Source organism: Corvus kubaryi, unplaced genomic scaffold (genome assembly GCF_017639235.1).
Source record: "Corvus kubaryi isolate FWS band 111438036 unplaced genomic scaffold, C.kubaryi_AGA036_p1.0 37256, whole genome shotgun sequence".
Taxonomy (NCBI): Eukaryota; Metazoa; Chordata; class Aves; order Passeriformes; family Corvidae; genus Corvus; species Corvus kubaryi.
The window spans coordinates 7,498,100-7,518,076 of NW_024581076.1; the positions used below are offsets into that span (position 1 = coordinate 7,498,100).

General features: G+C 37.7%; 1 protein-coding gene across 3 annotated transcripts in view; it reads right to left on the reverse strand.

Annotated features, from left to right (window-relative positions):
- MICU2 (mitochondrial calcium uptake 2) overlaps positions 1-19,977 on the reverse strand; it is a 142,435-nt gene that overhangs the window by 14,452 nt on the left and 108,006 nt on the right. For all 3 annotated transcript variants that reach the window (XR_006015339.1, XR_006015338.1, XM_042023954.1), the window contains exons 6-8: positions 17,513-17,595; positions 11,513-11,575; positions 2,807-2,904 (exon numbers count right to left, since the gene is read on the reverse strand). Coding sequence is in view for 1 of the 3 variants with exons in the window: in XM_042023954.1 (XP_041879888.1) it covers positions 2,807-2,904; positions 11,513-11,575; positions 17,513-17,595 (244 nt within the window). In the remaining 2 variants the exon portion in view is untranslated. The remainder of the gene's footprint in view (positions 1-2,806; positions 2,905-11,512; positions 11,576-17,512; positions 17,596-19,977) is intronic.

The window sequence follows — 19,977 nt, forward strand, 5'->3', positions numbered from 1 at the left end:
AATTTGTTTTTTGGAAGGAAAAGACCAAAAGTTATTTCTGTATTAAGAACCAGGAGAAATCCATACAAAAGAACAAAAAAGCCTTGAATTCTGGGGCCATTCTCTACGATAGGATCTGGTATTAGAAGATGAAAGATTACTGAGGTGTAAAACTGAGTGGTGGTCATGTGAAACAGAAACTTGTTCAGATCTTCTGAGAAGAAAGTCGGCTTCCTGTATTAAATCTACCTTTCTCTGGTACATGATTTTAGGCTTACTGAATATTCTTCTACATTTTCTTAAAATGTTACAGGAAAATACTGCTCCAGCTGTATTTGACTAAGAGGCCACACCTTTAGTAGTGATATACATAAACATACTCCAGAAATTTAAATTTCCTAACATTTGCCAGGGCAAGCTCTCGCCTTTGAAATTGTAAATTCTTATTAATAATTACTATATTGTCCTTATGTTAAGGACAATACAACTAATAAGAACTAATCTAGTAGTCTGGAGCTGAACATGTGTTCCCTGAGTCCTACCTTAAGGAGCCTGAAGATCTCTGAAAGTACCTTTACATTTGACGAAAAAAACGCCTGAGGATTGTCCGTGTGTGTATCAACACCTGTGATTTCCTAAGGAGCAAGCACCAGCAAGCACCTAACCATTTTCCCTCCCTATCCTAAGTGTGCCTCCTGTGGTCAGGGCAGTAGGAAGGGAGACACAAGAACTGGTTTACAACAGCCTCATTGCTCCAAGAGATGCAAGAGATGTAGACAGTTTCCATTTTCTTTGTGCCATCTGAATGCAAAGAAAGAAGAAGAGGGCAAATTAATTGCCCTGGTATATCGACTGTGGCTGTCTGACATTTTTAAAATGTTTGGACTGTGGGCTAAAAGGCTTTGACAAGGCTGGTGTACGTGTAGTTACAGATGGTTGCACACTTACAAATGGATTTTCTAATGCCACACAAACTGAAAAGAGGGAGCATGAGGAAAATATATGTAAGTGATGAGATGAGAACAGTGGTCTCAGCTTTCAGAATTCCCATGTAAGTACAGTGAAATTTCACAATGAAAGTATTCCTGTTTTTTGGGGGAGGGGGTTCTTTTTGTATTTTTTGTGTAGGGTTTTTTTTTTAGTGGTTTTGGGTTTTTTTTTTTTTTGTAGTTTTTAAGGACTCTGCAGCACAGCAATATCTGTGTATTTAACTAATGTGACAAGTTTTAGTGTGTCCTAATCAAACTTAATCACCTCTACTTTCTACTAGGTACTACACTGATCAATGGAAAAGCTTTCTAGGCAAGAACTTGGAAAATGATAAAAGCATTTACCATCATTATTTTCAGCTTTTGACAATGATCTATGTCTGTACAGCTCATCAGTCATTTCTTGCAAAAACAGTGTGGCACTTTGATCAAACAGCCAACAATAGCTTCCCGCATAAGGTAAAGTGTTATGAGAGGCCATCAGATAGAAATCACGTTTTCTCTGAACAATAGGAACCCAGAAATGATGTGCTTGATTTACTAGCAAATAAAATCATGTGAAAGGTGATATCCTCACAGAGGTTAAAAAGACAGCGATCCTTTTATTCACCTTTCTGCGTGTTAAATAAACTCCACTGTCACGCTGCAGCTGAGATGGAGTGTCTACGCAGTGATAAAGAGGCACATTCCAGCCCTACGAAACGTAACTGCCATTGTTGAAAAATTACCTGCATTAAACCTTACACTTATCCCACAAATTTTAAGAGCAAGATGTGGGAGTTTGATTTTGATTACAGGCCTCTATCTGTGTGGCAGGCAAAGGTCTTTAACCTATGCGTTCTGAATGTACAAGGTACATAGTTTCATCAATGTCATGCCTCATTCGGTCAATGTAGGATTTTATCTAAAACCTGAGGCTTTTCAGTTTACACTGTATATGCAAACACAGCCTTTTACTGGTGCTCTCTGCCTTTTGTTTCATTGAGAGGATCTATGGTATTTATAGAAAAGGGAGCTGGAGACATCTTAAACTTATTTTACTCACTTAGATTCCTATTCGGCTGAGGTCTTCAAAAGGGAAAGGTTGTTTATTTGAAGACTGGTATGCACCAGAGCCACTGGAGCCAAACACTTTTTAGTCTACTGATTGCAAAAACATTCATTTTTAAGAGCACTGCCACACATTCTCCACTTCTGAATACAAACTGAAGTAAAACACATTAATCTATTTTTGCAGTCTGTAAATGATTGATTATTTTTGTAGAAAAGGTAATACTGATGTAGATAATCTTCTCTTGATGCCATGCTACAAGATGTCTGTCAAGATTCAGACAGGTATCTGCATAGTCCTATTGCAGAAGTAGTTCAAAGGGTAAAGGAAAAGGCACAGGGAAAGTTTCAACAGAAATTGGAATTTGAAGCAAGTGGAGAAGTTGCCTGTAGCTTACCATGACAGCTCTAATGGGGAAGGAGGTATCTCAGCTCAGAAAATATTTTTTAATTGATTAGAAATAACTTCTTTTGTGATTTGGTCACAAAAAATACTCATGAATCACATTGTTTTAAAGAACACCACCACACAGCTGCTAAGAATGGGAGTCCCAACCCTCCCAGCCCACTGCTGCTTGGAGTTATCACAGTGCTCAGCTCCTGCAGACAGCAGACTCTAGGAGCTAAATGGGGAATTCAATCATGCAAAATCATGAATAATCTCCACTTCATTGCTTAACTTTCTGAATCAACTCAGTGTGAGGTCAGATTAATGCCAGTGTTGGTACAAAGCACGGGGGGTAGGAACAAGACTGGTTCCTGTTAGGCTTGCCCAGCTGAAAAAATACCTGAAAAACTCGGAAAAGCGAAGTTTTTCCTTTCCTTGTTTTCCAAAGAAATGTACCAGCAACATGGTATTAACACCACAGCTGTCCAGTTCTGTTTCCTATAAAACAAAAGAACTATATGATTGTTATGCACTGCATGACCATTAATACTCACCATGAATCTAAAAATATTTATTTGAACTAGAATTTCACAAGAGATACTTGAAATTTAACTACTGTTCCCAAAGCTATCGCACAGCATCTCAGAGTTAAACAACTCTTCCACATCAACTGCTAATAGTGTATTACAAATACACTTCTAAATACTCTGTATGAAAGATAAGAACAATTTCCGACCACCATCAGTGCATTTTATTATCAAAATGGAGAAGGTTGCAAGTTAAATCTTTAAGAACCTTTATTCTTAGGTGAATAGAAGGCTTAAATAAAGTTAATATCTGTAAGGAAGTTTTTAGTTAGGTATTTCTAACATGTTACAGCCATTTAAAAACATTCATGATAGTCTAATAAATGGAGCTAGGAAAATACAAACACTGACAACACTCTATTATAATATTGTCTTACCAGGCTTCTTGGAAATTTTCAGTGTTAGTGACTTCTAAAAATGTTTTTAAAATCCCAAGAAGGAATTTCTGCAGAGAAGTGATACACACTGTTCCAACTCAATCTTTAACAAGCCTAAACCCACACATAATGCTGGATATTTCTGCTCTATTCTTCTTTCAGCACTAGCATACTGGCATTTCTTTGAACACAACAAAACACTAAGAAACATGAAGAGAGAATTTTTTTTAAAGTCTGTAGGGATTTCAGCAAACTATTCTTATGACATCCAAATAGCCTCTGTGTCTTTTATCTGGTTGAAGAGGTAAGATGAAAGACAAGAGTCTATTCATAAGATTTAACACTAATGATTATTTAGCTTTCAGCATCATCAATAACAAGTCCCATTAGTCCTCCATGTTTCATGCTTACTGCATACATGACACAGTTATTTTATAGTTAAAGCAGTAACATTCCTCATTTCTACTACAAGCTACAGTTCACCAGATGCCACTGATATGAGTTATGTATGAGTGAACCTAGAAAAAAACACTTTTCAAGCCATATGCAAGCTGTACTTACTGAACTTTTATCATTTAATTGCAGGCAAAGAATATTTAAATACCCACAAGATCCATCCTTCTGAAGTTTAAACACTTCAGATTACTGTGAAGACTGATGCATAAACATTGGTATATGCTTTTTTGAAAGCCAAAAAGTCAAAAATTCATGTATGCTTATTTGAAATTCAAACCCAAACTATTTATATCAGAATGCAAAGTTTTCTAAGAAGAAACAGAGAAGAATCCACATATCCCTCACTGCAGCTAGATTCTAATCTGCTTTTTGTGGGTTTTGCTTACATGTTTAAAGGAGACTTGAAAAATGCAAGAAATAAATTTGCTGATGTAATTTTATAAACTGAATTCATGATTCCACAATTTAATGCTTCTAATTTAATTACTCCATATTATAATCAGTGTTGTATTGAAAACAAACTGAAAAATGAGGTTTAAAACAACCTTTTCAAAACTGAGTCTGTGACTGAAAAAGCTCTTTTCTTCTATTCATATTTCTCTAGTTACAAGATAGAAAAAGGCATACAAACAATACCTACCTCATCTTATCTAAGATGACAAAGCCTATCCCTGGATTTATAACAAATATGCACCTACTTGCTGACTACCTTCTTTATCAGTTGAAATTCCACAGTGAAGTTGGCAGATGTCCAATCACTATGTTAGTGAGAGTTAAATATATTTTAAAACTACAAAACAGTACATTTCTTTAAAGCATAAAATGCAATAGGAGACCACAGAGACTACACCTTAAGGGTAAAATTTCAAAAAATTGCTTTTCCTAAAGTTAATGCTATTAAATTAAAGTACATGTTAGTACATAATTCCTTTTTGTCCACAGAACCATTAGGAGCTTTTGCTGCTGATCTGTATGAATTAGTACCGACATGACAAATCTTTGTTAGAAGATAATGAGAATTCTATTAATATTTCCAACACCTCGCCCTCCTGAGCTTGGGTAAAAGAATAACTTACACTTGGAATGTCTCTCTTGGCAATGAGAATGAAATGGTAACCCAATCCCAAGCTGTAAAGCAGACCAGACTGGTAGCTTTGAATCACTATCTAAACGGAGTGAAAGTTTGTATTCTGGTGTATCTGGGTGCTTCAGGCCCTGGGAGGGTGCAGCATAGAACCCTTTTGATCTGTGTATTTTACAGAAAGCTGAGGCACAGAGTGGAATAAGAATGGATCACAATAGTCTGAGTTTCATCTTGATAGAAGCACAGGATGGGGCAGAGACATGTATCACAACTGGGGAACTCAGACGTGTTCCAGGGTCCATTGGTTCAGACAAAGAATCCCAAAGACCACACAATCTGATGCCACACAAGTCTATGAACTAATGAACATGTGTGCACATATTACAAACATAGGCTAATTTTCCTAGAGTAATGTTAACGCCTCCTACACTTTTCAAAAGCAACATGAACTGCTGAATTATGCAATTATTCCTTTTTAAGTAAGATCAGATAACACAAGTTATTTCCTTATTACATTACACAGGCTGTTAACATAAGAGGCCTGATGCTGCAAACACTGAGTCATGGGCAAAGACCTACCTAATCCTGTAGCTCCCCACTGAGCTTTTGACATTAAGGACCTGATACTGCAGCAAGTACCAACAAGTGCCACTGAGAAGAAACTTATCGCACAGTGAGATGGGATTTTGAGAATAATGTACCTAACTGACTTTCAAAACTCATCTGAAATGTTAATAGACTTACTGTCTCTAGATTCTTACCACCTTTCCTTGCAGATTTTGCCTGAGGCATGACTGGAAAGCATTCACCATGATTAAAATCTGCAATTCACTTCTTGTTCTCTTGCTTGCTTCCTGAGAGATGGTATTTGCTGTGCAATGTCTTATTTCACTAGATATTGTAGAAATAATGTGTATTTTGGATTGAATACGTTTTTTAGTTAACACAGAAGGAGAGTGAGTAGATGGAAGAATGGGTAGAGAAGTGAGGTTGGGCAAGGAGGACAATATCTTAGTTTCTGTCTGCTAGTGGTGTCCCTAATCTTTCCAAAGGTAAGACTAAATCTTTGCAAATTTTTCTGAGTCCACTTCTCTGGAATCCTCTTTGTTTTTAAGCTGCTAGCTCAGTCAATTCATCATGCCAGGCTTCTATCCCAGGCTAGCTTTGCACACTGCTCATGACAATTCAAGCTTTCTGTCATTTTGAGAGTCTCCAAGATGCTGGGATATATCCTACAACTCAGTTCTGGTAAGAAGGTTTAAAAGATGTGTCCATTATGAAGTTTATCCTAACAGTTACAGTCAGACAAAAGAACTGTAAACAGGCCAGCTAGTGGGACCAGGAGATCCAGATTTCCAAAAGCAGGCCTTTTTGGCAAAGCCCAGACAGGCTCAAGTGGGTTCCAGAATGAAACGATGTATTTTATGATGAATCAACTTTCATCATAACGTAAATGCATACTAAAGCTTCTTCATGTTTTGCAATGCATAATCTTACTAGGTAGGATTTAAGAATACCTCAGGTCTGATGCAGAAGGGCTAAAATGTGCACAGCTCATTCTACAGATGGTATAATAGACAATATTTGAGAAGTCTGATAGAACATCTAAACAATAAACAGCATCCAGTAACACCTATAATTGCTATTACTGGGAGGATTAATTGCTTTTTAATAACAACTAATGCCATGGAATCACTCTGCTATACACTTAGGGCCTTTAGTAACGAAGAACATGTAACTTCATGGACATCCTCAGGTACCAGTGCATCAACCACAGCTCTGCATCAATTCATAAGGAGGTACAGAATAAAAACGGTTTCCACCCCAAAGGGGCTAAAACTAATCTGGGAGTAGATGCTGTAGGAGATACTTTATGCCCCAAATAGAAACAGGTTGAAACTTGTCTTGTTGTCAGCAGGTCGACTGTGCCAAGCAGTCAAGGAATGGCACTGTTGCACTGCAAAGCCCAAGGCTGCCTGACTGATGCCCTGCTGGCAGCCTGGAAAAGCAGCTCCTACACACAGCTGGGGACAGCTCCTCACAAGAACTCAGGCCCCGCTTCTCTGTTGTGGCATGCTTTAAAAATATTACTTTACACAAAAAGAAGAGATTCCATAATGAGGACCCCCTTGGGAGGCGTGATGTGCTATGAAACCCACTCTTTTGATCAAGGCAGACTTGGCCTCAAAGGCGGAGCACATCCATCCTCAGTACGCGCAAACCCTCTTGCTCTCGGCGCTGAAAATGGCGCAGGCGGCCTGTGACCAACTCCTGGGACAGCCAGCCCCTGTTCAGATGTGTTTCTTTCTCTCTCTTGAGGTTATGATGTCATCAGATCAAATGGAAAAATAAAGTAACTTCCTTGTCCATGAGGTAAAAAATGACCCGACACTTTTTGAATAGCCTAATATTTTGGTGTCAGTTTGGTTCTTTAGGGTATTTGCCTGCCTGGAGAGCTTTCTTTAAAGCACACAGGAACATCACACTTTTTGGTTTAAAGTATTGAAAAGCTTTCCAACAGAATTTAATGTTAAATTGCTGATAGCAAACATACATATTTATGTTGGATAAGATACGTCAAGAAAAAATGTGCATTCCATCTCAACTGAGGGGTTACAAGATTAATGACAGACTCTTTGGGGAGGGATATTCATTTTAGTCTTGGACTAGATTCTTGTAAAATTTGATGTGTAGCACCCCTGTTACAGAGTACTGCTGCACTACAAGAGCATAGCTCCCAACCGCCACCTTCCCTCAGTTTTAGGCAGTCTTTAGTTATACTGAGCTAGGCAGACTTTGAAGCACTGGGTAAAAGACTTTAAACCAGTTAGAGATTCTAGGGGAGCAGATGGGCAAGTTAAGACCGCCTGCACAGTTCCTGTGGCTGAGGAGATGCACCACAATTCTGCAATGTCCGAAGGTCCAAGTGTAAATCCTCATATTGACCAGGTAAGCAGTGACAAATGTGTGAATGACTAATGCCATTTACCTCGTTTAGACCCACAGAAAAAAAATATAAAAAACAAGAAGTAGACAGGTTAAAACAACTGATACATGAATAATAAGAAATTATTAATGTGAGTCTAAAAGTACACCGCATATAGTCAATTTTAATTCAAAAGTTTTCTGTTTAAAAGAGATTAGTAGCTGTGTTTCCAACTACTAGTTAAATGTTAAAAAAACCCGAATCATACTTTTCACACTTTGTATGAAAATGTAGTCACTAGGGAATGCAGAAGTATATGTTTAATCATCTGGAAATGAGACAATGCACGTATTTCCCAACATTATTTTCATTTCAAGAACAAATATAGAACACTCTGTATTGTCATTCCTTTTCTAACAGTACCTAAAACTGGTTTATAAGTTTACTCATTACATAAAGCACATTAAATTAGAGGTATTGGAAGTACTTGAGAACTCATTAATCTAAATTGAAGGGCCTGAGAGCAAAGTCCCTGATCTAGACAACTGGTCTGTCCAGTAGATATTTGCCCCCATTAGCACAGTTTTCATGGCCAGAACACTAAAGCACCTTACACTGTTAGAGTATCCTTTTAAGGAACTCAGGGCAGTAACACAAAAGCAACAGGTGCTGTTCACCGGGCAACACCTTTTCAAAATAAACCAAATCTTCTAGTTCATGCACTTTCCTACTGTAATCTAGACCACCTCCAGGCAGGGAGTTTGGCTCTCCTCTTCCATGAACCATGGTCACATGTTCAGCTGGATGTTTCATATGAAGAACAGTTCTGCAGGATGCCAGATGGAGCATTTCCTTTGGCCTGTGGGGAGGGTGTTTGAGCTGAGGCAGTCACTGCCTCTGTTGACTTCTGCATCATTTTCTCCAGTCTGATTAGGAAGAAGCAGGTTCCAGTCTTTTAAGTCTCTCTGCAGCTCTCCTTCACCATGTGCACCTCTGCTACGAGATTGCCTGCTCTGCAAAATTTAGCATGGAACTTTCTAAAAGATGGGGTCAGTTAAGGCTGGGCAGATTTTTTTTTTGCTTTTCTTCCAGCATCAATTACAATGTTGGAAAAATAAAAGCCCTCAATTGAAATACATGTATCTGGATAAGCAATTCCACTGTAATCCCATTCAAGGGCCATTACTAAGTGGTGAAAATTTGAATTTTAGGCGTGTAAGTCAAAGTCTCAGTAAAAAAGGCAGGGATACAAGCACTCTGGGAGAACAGCAAGCTGCTTTTTCTTTTCCTCATATAGTAACTTGATAAGTATTAAATGGTACTACCATACAGTAAATAAATGACTGGGACCTTTGTCTACACACTGTACAGGGAACACACCTGGATATACCTCCTGGTTAAACAAAGTTGCAGACTACCATTTAAACTGTATTTTCCTAGGTTGGTGACATTTGCCATCTGGTATCAGAGACTGGGTTTACTCTGAAAAACCAGTGAACTGAGAAGGTGTTGTAAAAATAAAGAACCATTCCAAACACCAAAATTCTGTTGCAGTATCTCAACTTTCAAAAAACTTAATCAACTTAAGCCCCATATTTTTATGCCTCATTGGCTTTGCTTGAAAGCAATACTATGACTGCCGTAATTATTAAAAATAAAGGGTAAAAACACATCCACCAACTACACTGTATAGTCACATTCACTGCTTACAAAGATAACCGATTTCTTTTGTGAGAGACCAAGACAGGAAGGAAAATTAAAATTAGGAGAAATATGATAATTTGGATTTTGCCAAGTAGAAATATAGAAACCAGAGTAATTTCAAGTTAGCTGTACTCCCCAAAGCTATTTAATTCTTCTTTCATACTATAATTCCATTTATAATCTTCTAAGAAACTGTATTAAATAACATTTTCTGGTTGCAATAACTTCAGATTTTTCTCAATGGAGAACTCTGAAGACAAATTTTGAAGCAAGACAAAAACAAAATAGAGACATTCCGGCTCAGGTATTTAATTAGCTCACAATAAGCTTATGTGTTTATAACTAATCTGTCCAACTGTATCAAAGTTTCTCTGGAAATTTTATACTACAGCTGTGCATTCATGCAGAATAAAGATCCTTTTTCTTTCACTGTCATGGCAGTTAAGTCTCAATTGAAATACGTTTTGAGGAGCAGACAACCCTATTAATCCTAGCTATTTTAATCTGGTGACTGATGAAAAGATTCAAGAAAGGAGATGGTTGTTAGTCAATCAAATAATTTTTAACTGAATTGAATACACACTGAGGAAGGAAAACCTTTGTGAATCAGAAGACAGTTTATGCCTAATAAATTTTAATGGTGTCAGCAATAGCCACTTCCACTTTTTCCTCAGGCAGGTGAAAAAGTAAAGAACGTGAGCAACTCTGTAGAAACTGCTGACGCGTGATTCACAAAGCAGAGCCCTGTATAAACTCCTTACTGAATGCTTCCAACATGAGCAGTCACTGCCTCATGCCCAGAGTAAACTGAAAGTTTACAGCTGAAAGCAAGTTGCTGATGTAAGCAGCATCTAATAGTAATAGATGGAAATAATCCAATTGTACTCTCCCCTTCCTTAGAATCATAGAATCATTTAGGGTGGAAAAGATCTCTAAGATCATTGAGTCCAACCATCAATCCAGTACTGCCAAGTCCATCACTAAACCATGTCTCTAGGCACCACACCCACATGTGTTTTGAACACTTTCAGGGATGGTGATTCCATCACTTCCCTGGGCAGCCTGTTCCAGTGTTTGACCATCCCGTAAGTTAAAATTTTTTCCTAATATCCAATCTAACCTCCCCTGGTGCAACTTGAGCCCATTTTCGCTTGTCCTATTGGCTGTTAAATGGTTCATCAGCTTCTTCTGAGGTGTTTTCAGTATGCTCAGGATTCCCCATCTCTATTTTCAGTTTCACTCAATGTCACCCAGGCTACAGAATATCTTGTTTCTGTGCTGACTACAGACTGAAGAAGAGACTCTTCCTGAGAAGAAGGGAGGTTGTAGGTGGCTGGATTCAGGGGAAAACAGAAGAGAGCAGGAATTTACCTGTCCCTTTCACTGATGAGATATATTTACCATTTGCTAGTGGTCCACCAAACAGCGAAACCTCTTTCCCAGCTGGGAGATCATACTCTAGGATTGTTTCTTCTGGTCTGCATCTATGCCATCTCTTTCTGGAATTGGACTTAAGTTAAGTAATCCTTGCCTTTGTCACCTCAGTGACAATAACCACATTTCAAACAAACTCAGTATAAGCTGATATCACTGCAACAGCAGCACTTGGGTAAGCTTAAGCTGTTGATTTCCGTTTGGAAAGCCTTCTATTCTCATATGGCACTATGGAGTTTTTTCTGAGTTTTTCATAAATAGAAGAGAGTTACTTTGAAAGAGAGGCTCATGGAAACCTAAGAACCAAGTGAGAACACAGTCATGAAACACACTGATTGCATACATTTCATCAGAAGGCTCAGAAATGACAAACATTTTTCTTCCCCAGTTAGAAAGCAGTTGACAAATCATGTCCTTTCATTTAATTAAAGCACTAATACTAAGGCTTACATACTTACCTAAAAACTCTGAAAAAATAACAAAGTTCATGGGGAACATGACAATGTTTTTGTAAGGAAAATGTATCTCTGTTTCATACCCAAAGTACTGTTTCGTCTCCAGCTGCTTTCAAGTCATCTTCCTTCCCAATGATTCTCTGTAGCTGTTATTTGTTGAAACATGAGAAAAGAACAGGAAAATTACAAATTTGATCTTGTAAGAGTCTTCTTTTTCTGAACCTTGCTTTAATTGCACCTTTCCTGAGTTATGCATATCTGCAAGGTTCTCTAGTCATGACAAAATATTTGCATACTTGAGGATATTTTGCTATTCAGACACTTTTTCCCAGGAATGTCTTATCTACTGTGGTTAATACAACCAAACATGAATCTACCTCTTGCAGCCCAGTGCTTACTCTATTTTTAGAGGAGATTTTCTTGCACCAGAAGGTTAGTTTTCACTTCAGAAGATTTTCAAACTCTGGGGGATAACATCAAGGATCATTCCAGAAATAAAAATGATCCTGATTTTCATGCTGTCCTTCTAGATGGTTTTACATAGTTCTGTTATAAACATGATCTTCTAGACATGAAAAACATACCTGTTCAAATGAGGTACTACAATAAATGAACAATTAAGAATAATTTAATAAAATAAGGAAACATTTTTTTCAGAACTAGCATTTGGCAGAATGTGGTTTGAGTTTTCCCCTCTACCCCCAGAATAAATTAATCTTGAATGTATTAGCTAAGAAGATTTTTAGAATTACTAAAATGATTCACATTTAAAAACCTAACTTCCACTGTCCCAAATAAAGCTTTAAGGTAATATAAACAGTGCATTAATTTGCAGTACCTCAAGTGTATCAGAGCTGCAAGGTTTCTTTGACTGTATTTCAGCTTTGGAGGTGAACATTGCCAAAAGAACGAGTGATTTAATATAGCACAAAGCACACCTACCTTTCAGACATTTGCATGAATCCTCAAAAGGACAGCAGAAATGAAAGAACAAGGGACTTAATACATTTCAGGTAGAGATATGGACTTACGCTGATCATTCTGGATCAGCAAACTTTAGAAAAGATGCTTTTAAAGCTCAAGGATTTTAAAACTGCTGGTTTGCTTCTCAAACATTTCTGAGTGATTCCTCAACCTGCTCATTGAAACTGGGAATAAGTTCATTACCAAACTTCCACAGCCATTATTTTGGGGAGTTTTTAAAACTCTCCTTTGGTCTTTTCTTTTTTTTAAATTTTTTTTCTCTTCAGAGCAGCAGTATGGGCTTTTTCGGATTTGTTTGCTTTTTTATCCTCATTTTTTTAGCTTCTCAGGATAGGTACTTTCTATTATTAGTTTTGAATGGCATGTCTTGATAGTACTTATCAAAAGAAATGGTATAAAACAAGGCAATTAAACAGCATTTGTTCCTCCAAATTATCTTAGTTTTTGATCATTTACAAAACAAATGACTAGTACAGTAAAAGCATTATGAATTTCTTCATAGCAAAAGAGCATTATAGAGCTCTGGATAAAACCACAATTGCTTGTCCATATTCTCACTGAGAAATCACATTTTTTCTTACCTGAAAAATCAATCTTTTGATCACACATAAGAAATACAACTGCAAATACTTTCCAAACAAGAGATAATATGATTTAAAAAAAAATTATTTTATTTCTAAAGGACACTTGAAAAAAATCTGCAGGGGCTACTAAAGAGCACAGACATGCAGTATAATTATTTTCACAAGTATTCTGAAAGGTTTTGCTTATTGTTTTCTTACACTGTATGCACATTCTTACAGTGCTTGAAACTATTTCCAGAAGTTGATTTTTTCCAGCACAGTGCAGCAACTACTCACCAGAGGGAGAAGAATTCTGCTCTCGAGAAACGGACTCCTCCATGTAACATTTATTTGTATTAATATTTATATCTGTTCACCACTCATGATACTAATGGCTAATTCAAAGATAATGAGACCTATTATGCACAAGTGGAGCCTCTACTAAAGACAGAAGTAATCTGTTCTGAACAAGCTGGCAGAAAGACTATGTCGGTCTTTAAAAAAAAAAAAAAAGGGTGATTTTGCAGTTTGATTCTTCCAGTTGCTTGAGAGGGATCAATGCTTGTGGATGCTCTAGGACTAGACAAGTGCTCTGTGCCAAACCACCACAACTGCTGAGTGTCAGGCACTGGTTCATTCAGCCTTAGATGAAGCTCTACAAGTATTTTGTGGTACCTGCTCTCCAGCAGAAGTGTATAGACAGTCTACTTAGAAAGTCTAAGTCATAAAGCTCTTGCATGTGCCATCAGAGCTACTCTGCCTTTATTCCCAATAGTTCTGCACTGTCATTAATTTTACTGAGACATCTTTAATCAGGACAGATTTAGAGAGTTAGGGAAATTCCTTACTTGCTGGGGATTTTGGGAACTTTCGTAGCCTTATTCTTGGTGGGAGGTCTCAGATTAATGTGCATAGGTCTGGAAATCCCCCTCACCAAGTCTCAAGTGAATATCTTGTAAGTGCAGAGTTCACAGAAGTATCTTACTGTCCTCACAGAGATGCAGATAACGTGGCTCTGAGAAATGATTCTGCACTCTGTCAGGGGCTTATTAAAGGGTGGCAACTAGCATCTGTGAACATGCCATTTCCAACTCGTCTTCCTCACCCTGGAGTTCCAGGGCAAAGCAACAAAACCTTCTTGGCCCTAATACTGAAATGTCTCTTGCATTGTGACTGTTTACCACAGAAACGTGGATGAAGCAGAATTACACTGGCTTCAACCCAAAGAAATAGGGAGGAGAGAGAACAAGAGTATCCCTGTGAAGGGAGAGACTTTTACTGGAAATGAGGAAAATGTGCACTGGAACGGAAAGGCTACGGAGGACAAGATGAGCTCTCTTGTTGAAAACATGGGGTTGCATTCAAGATCTCCTTTCCTGAACATCCATTTTTGTTAGCAGAGAACACTGGGAAATTCTGCATCTCACACTCCTTAAGTGTCTGATCCATACAGACACATTTGAACAGCCTATATCCATGATGTAATGCAGGCACTGAGGACTGGGGTTGGAGTTTCTGCTTGTCACACATCTCCTTTTCCTGAATGACCTGCTTGACACATCGTGTGCCCGTTCTTCCAGGAACATGAGAGAACTGAGATACACACAGTTCAAAGAATGATGGACATTCTGGAAACCAAAAGGCAAGTTCTTACCTCAAAGACTCTACAGTCAGACTACACAGACATACATAGATGTCTAATCAGTAGATAACGATGGGAAGTGGGGAGAACAAGAGGTGACGAAACAAGAGGATGAAGTAGCAATGAAATTACTTTTCCCACTACACCCTGCTTACTGACACTGCCTCTTGATTACTGCTTCTTCACTATCCTTTTCCACTGCATTTTCCTTACATACATTTCCTGATGTTATTGTCAAATACAGTGTGGAAGTCACTATACAATAGTTCAGATATATTTTCCTAAGATACCAACTGGGACAAGACAAATGACAGATTAGCCACACAATTTACTAATATATTAGCTATCTAGAAACTTTCCATGATACATAGAGAACTAGAGTACACAGATTAACATGCACACTTTTTTCCCATTCTTACATTACAAAAATTTTATTTTTAAACCTAATCTATAAAGTTTTGCTTGAAAATAGCCTCCTCTGTAAATGTTAAGTAAACAGTCATGAGAGAAAACTCATCTTCTGACTAACTTGCATCCTGTGGGACTTCTTTGAATTTAATGATTCTTGTGAGTTGACAGAGTAATTTATATGCTGGGTTTTTTTTACCAATCTGTATTATTTTATCAGTACAGCCCAACAAGGAAATGCAAAGTAACAATCTATCTAACTAGAGTAACTTTCATTTAACTTGATTGCCTCTACAGAAATCAAATTACTTTTAATGATTTATATAATGTTTTCACCTCTCTATTTGATGACTTTCTGTTGTTCATATTGGCTGATTCAATTAGAATTACCTGAAATGGATAATGGATATTAAATACATAACATACTGCACATCTCCCCAGGAGAGCTGTGCTGTGTTTCTGTAAGAATCTCCTTATTTGCTTAACTGACAGTACTATTTAAAGGAAGCACTGCTAATGTGGCATTTTGGTGCAGAGGCACTACAAGCTGAACATGTTCACTCGTGGAATTACTTTCCCTTGTAACATACTGTTTTTCAGGTGAATAATACAGCCATAACAGACTTCTTTCGGTAATCAGGGCATGGATAATCTGATAACAATTCACTATGATTGCACCTGGTTTATTAGGTTAAAAATATATGCTTTACTAGAACTTGATTTCTTTTAAATCAGCAGAATAATTAACATTTTAATAGAACAAATTCTTCAAAATTATAAGATCTTGTGTAGCAACAAATGCGTGTAGGGCTGTGTTGGTTTTGGCTTGGGCAGAGCTAATTTCCTTGACAGTGGCTGGTACTGGGCTGTGTTTTGGATTTGTGCTGAGCAGAGTGCTGATAATACAGAGATGTTTTTGTTGTTGCTGAGCAGGGCTTGCACAGAGCCAAGGCCTTTTCTGCTTCTGTACTGCCGGGCTGGGGAGGGGGCTGGGGATGCACGGGAGGTTGGGAGGAGACACAGCCAGGACAGGTGACCCCAACTGACCCAAGGGATGTTCCAGACCATGTGACATCATGCTCAGTGTAGAAACTGGGGGGAGAAGGAGGAAGGGGGGATGTTTGCAGTGATGGCGTTTGTCTTCCCAAGTCACCATTGCATGTGATGGGTCCCTGCTCTCCTGGGGATGGCTGAACACCTGCCTGCCCAAGGGAAGCAGTGAATTAATCCCTTGCTTTACTTTGCTTGTGTGCATGGCTTTTCTTTGCCTATTAACCTGTCTTTATCTCAACCCACGAGTTTTCCATCTCTTACCCTTCTGATTCTCTCCCTGATCCAGCTGGTGGGAGAGAGAACAAGCAGCTGTCTGGGGCTTTGTTACTGGCTGGGGTTACACGACAACAAGGATATCTGCAGGTTCAGTTAGGGGCTTCTGGGAACATTGTCTTGTAAAATGATCTAATTTAAAGTATTATTTTCAAATAGTACTACTAAATTTAAAAGTATTTTTCAACATTTTAAAATAGATTTTAAGTATGACTCATCAATCGTAACCTTGCTAAGAGACAACTCACTGAAAAAAAGGTGATCAGTGCAAAACACATGTGAACAGCTACTGTATCATTAATTCAGAGTTTAAGGCTATGAAACATGTTTCAGGCTATCAACAGGTCCATCTTTGAAAGTTTTAGATTTTAAGGTTCTCTAGAGTTGTGTGTTCATGATTAGCTTTAACTTTACCTTAGTCACAGAAAATAATCTGAATTGTAGTAGCCATGTCAGCTTCTTATATAAATGTCTCTCCAGTTACCTCCAGTAAGAATTAAGGATCTGATCTAAGTTGAGGGTTTCTATTAAAAATTCTGATTGTTAATTCTGCATTCAACTTTTGACAAGAAGTACTTAGTTAGTCTCCTGATAAATATTTAAAAGTTGAATAAGCTGTATAATTAAGCCAATTCTTCTTTAAAAAATCAGAGCAAGATTTTCTTAGTTTTTAAAGCATCTACCTTTCTCCTCCATAGTTTATATAAAATATGGCAAAAACCTGCTGTTTCTTTTCAAAGTGTGAATTGATAAAAATTTTTCTGCAACAGCAAGCAAAATTAATAAAGACCAAAATAGGATGGTGTATTAAATAAATTATTCAACACATTTAGAAAACAAAAGGCTCTTCCAGATGATTATTTAAATTAGCTCATGGGACTAAGGGATGTACACTAATTCCTACCTTCCCAGTAGAAGATTTTTAGATACAATTCAAAGGTAACATTTTTAAAAGCGGATTCAAATATGATATCTTCTATCATATGAAAACTTCTATCACAATACTTTGGTATGTGCTCCTTTCATATAAAATATTTTAGTAAGTATATAATCATAAAATGGACTGAAAAATAGGCTGATTTTAATGAATCTTCATTTCGCAAATATAACCCATGGATCTATTTAAATGCTTTAAAATTAAAATGTGTAAATACACCTACCTTAAAGAATTCTTTCATTTCAACTTGTTCATTGCCATCTGCATCCAACATTTTAAAGGCAATCTGAAGTCCAGTCCGGGGTTCTGCAACAAATTTTGAAAGAACTTTATTGAAAATATCACACACTTACAGTAGAACTCAAACACTGAATGTAAAATGAATATTGACTCTGCTTCAGTCCTCCATTGCTATGTACATACATGGTATTTCCAGTGAACCATACACACCTCTTCCAATATAAGCAAACTGTTTAAAAACCTTTTTACTATCATTTCAAGGGATAATTAATGCAATGGCAAAGTAAGAAATGCCAGCAGTGCCTAAGTACAACCATGAATGTCCATCTGACCCCAGCGAAAATAACTGTATCTCTTACTGGCCAGGTCTTAAGATATTCCCAAAGGATATCTCTATAATCCCATCTCACTTCTGTAGTCTAGCCCTGCCTTGTTTATTAGAGCTCCTTTTCAGGTGAGAAGAGTGGAAATTGCCTTCAGAAGCCAGTAATTACTGCCACAGTGGGTGAAAGAGCTAGTGTACTCCTCAGGCACTTTGTGCATGCATGACCATATGCCAGCATTTGCAGTCTCCCTAGCAGACAGCCTGATGCTGTGAAGGGAGCCAGCTCTCTTGGCTCCTGCTCCTGCTGTGTTAGCCCAAAGTCTTTTTCTCCCTTCCCTTCTCCTTCCTCCCTAAACAATATTCTCAGATGTTACTGTGATGTAATAAACTACTCTTTCTGGCTGTTTTTGATGAAAGCATGTTTTGTGTGACCCCCATCAAGCTGATGTTTTTCAGGAATTCTACACAATTTTCCCCTGCATTTCCTTCACTGAGTGAATGTTTCTTTTCAACACAAAAATGTAATGAGCTCTGAATCTTGAAGGTGCTATAAAAGCATGGTGTGTTTTGAGCTCCTTCCCACAATTTCCTGATCTTACTTCACTTACAGGAGGTGGCCTTGATCATTAGCAAGCCCACACAGGAGCAGCATGCTGCTGAAATGTAGTTACAGTTCACTGCAGTAGCAAGCCCATATCCCAGTAATCTCTGGAGCAGGTGAATTAATTCCACAACGCAGTCTGTCAGGCATTAATATGAAAGCCATGGACTTATTGTCTCTGGAATATATTGATGCTTCCAAGAACAATGCTGGACTCATGAGGAGAGTGAAGCAGTATCTCTAAAAAACTCTAATGCCTTCAGAATTTTGCTTTGGCAAATATATTCTTCTGGTTGCATTCTGTAAAGTTTTAAGCCTTGCTTTTTCTTTAGAGAATCTTTCTGCAAAGGGAACAAGTTAAATAAATATCCCATTCCTTTTAAGTCATAACAAGATGGTTAAAAAAAGTATTATTTTTACATTTTAGAAATAACTATATCTTCAGCAGTCAACTAATGTTTTACATGAAGCAATCTTGTGATGCAGGGATATTTTATAAATACCACTGAAATCTGCACAGCAGAGCTGTCCCCAGCAACTGGGTTGATTTAATAATCAAAACGGGCTTCCTTTCCAAGGAAATGCCACATGCAAAATTTGTGTTACTAGTACAAAAGCAAGAAAAGGCTATCCAATAACATATTTAGAGAATAAAAGTAATTGATGTATTTAATAGCAATTCATACCATCTGTGTTCCAATTTTCAGATAAGAGAGCTGTTAGTGAAAATATAGACCTAAAGCTGCTTATACTGTTCAGAGATGACATACTTATCTGATATGATGTCACCCCAAAGGTATGCGTTTGTAAAATAAGCATAGTTCAAAGACTACCACAGATATATTTGTATTTAATTAGAATCAGGCAAAATTCCAAAATCTGAACAGAAGAGCTTCATTCTGGCTGTGAGTGCAGGTTAGACCTAGGTGCTTCCTCTCCTGACCAAGCTGTCAACTTGTGTGACTGGGTAATTGAAACAAAGCTCCAAGTAAAGGTGACAACTTCAGTTCCTGGGCTTCTTCACCAGGCAGGGCTCCATTAACCTATTGCTAGAAATGAAATTCAATACAGCACTGGAAGAAAAAAGATAGTGATGATACAAGGCATACTTAAAAGAGAAAAGAAGGTTGGGGGGGGGAAATAAAACCTTTGTCTGCCACAAAATTACATTTTCAAGTTCAGTGTTATTACAGAATCTGATTTTGTATGACAGGCAGCATGGTCTGGTCAGCAGTGTCCTGGAACCAAAGTCTGATCACTCTTTTTCTGTTTCCCTATTGCTCTGTTGGTGACTCGGAAGTAATTTAAATATTGATGTCTGCTTTAAGAAATCTCACTTTAATTCTGACTAGTGAGAGAGACAGGTTGTGTAACTCGGGGCTGACTGACATGGGATACTTGTTAGGCAAAGATAGAGGCACCAACACTTGTTGACATTTGCTTTCGAACTGGTAAGTATGATAACCCTCTGTGTAACCAAAGCAGCAACATAACCACTGCATTTTTATCCTGCATCTAAAAG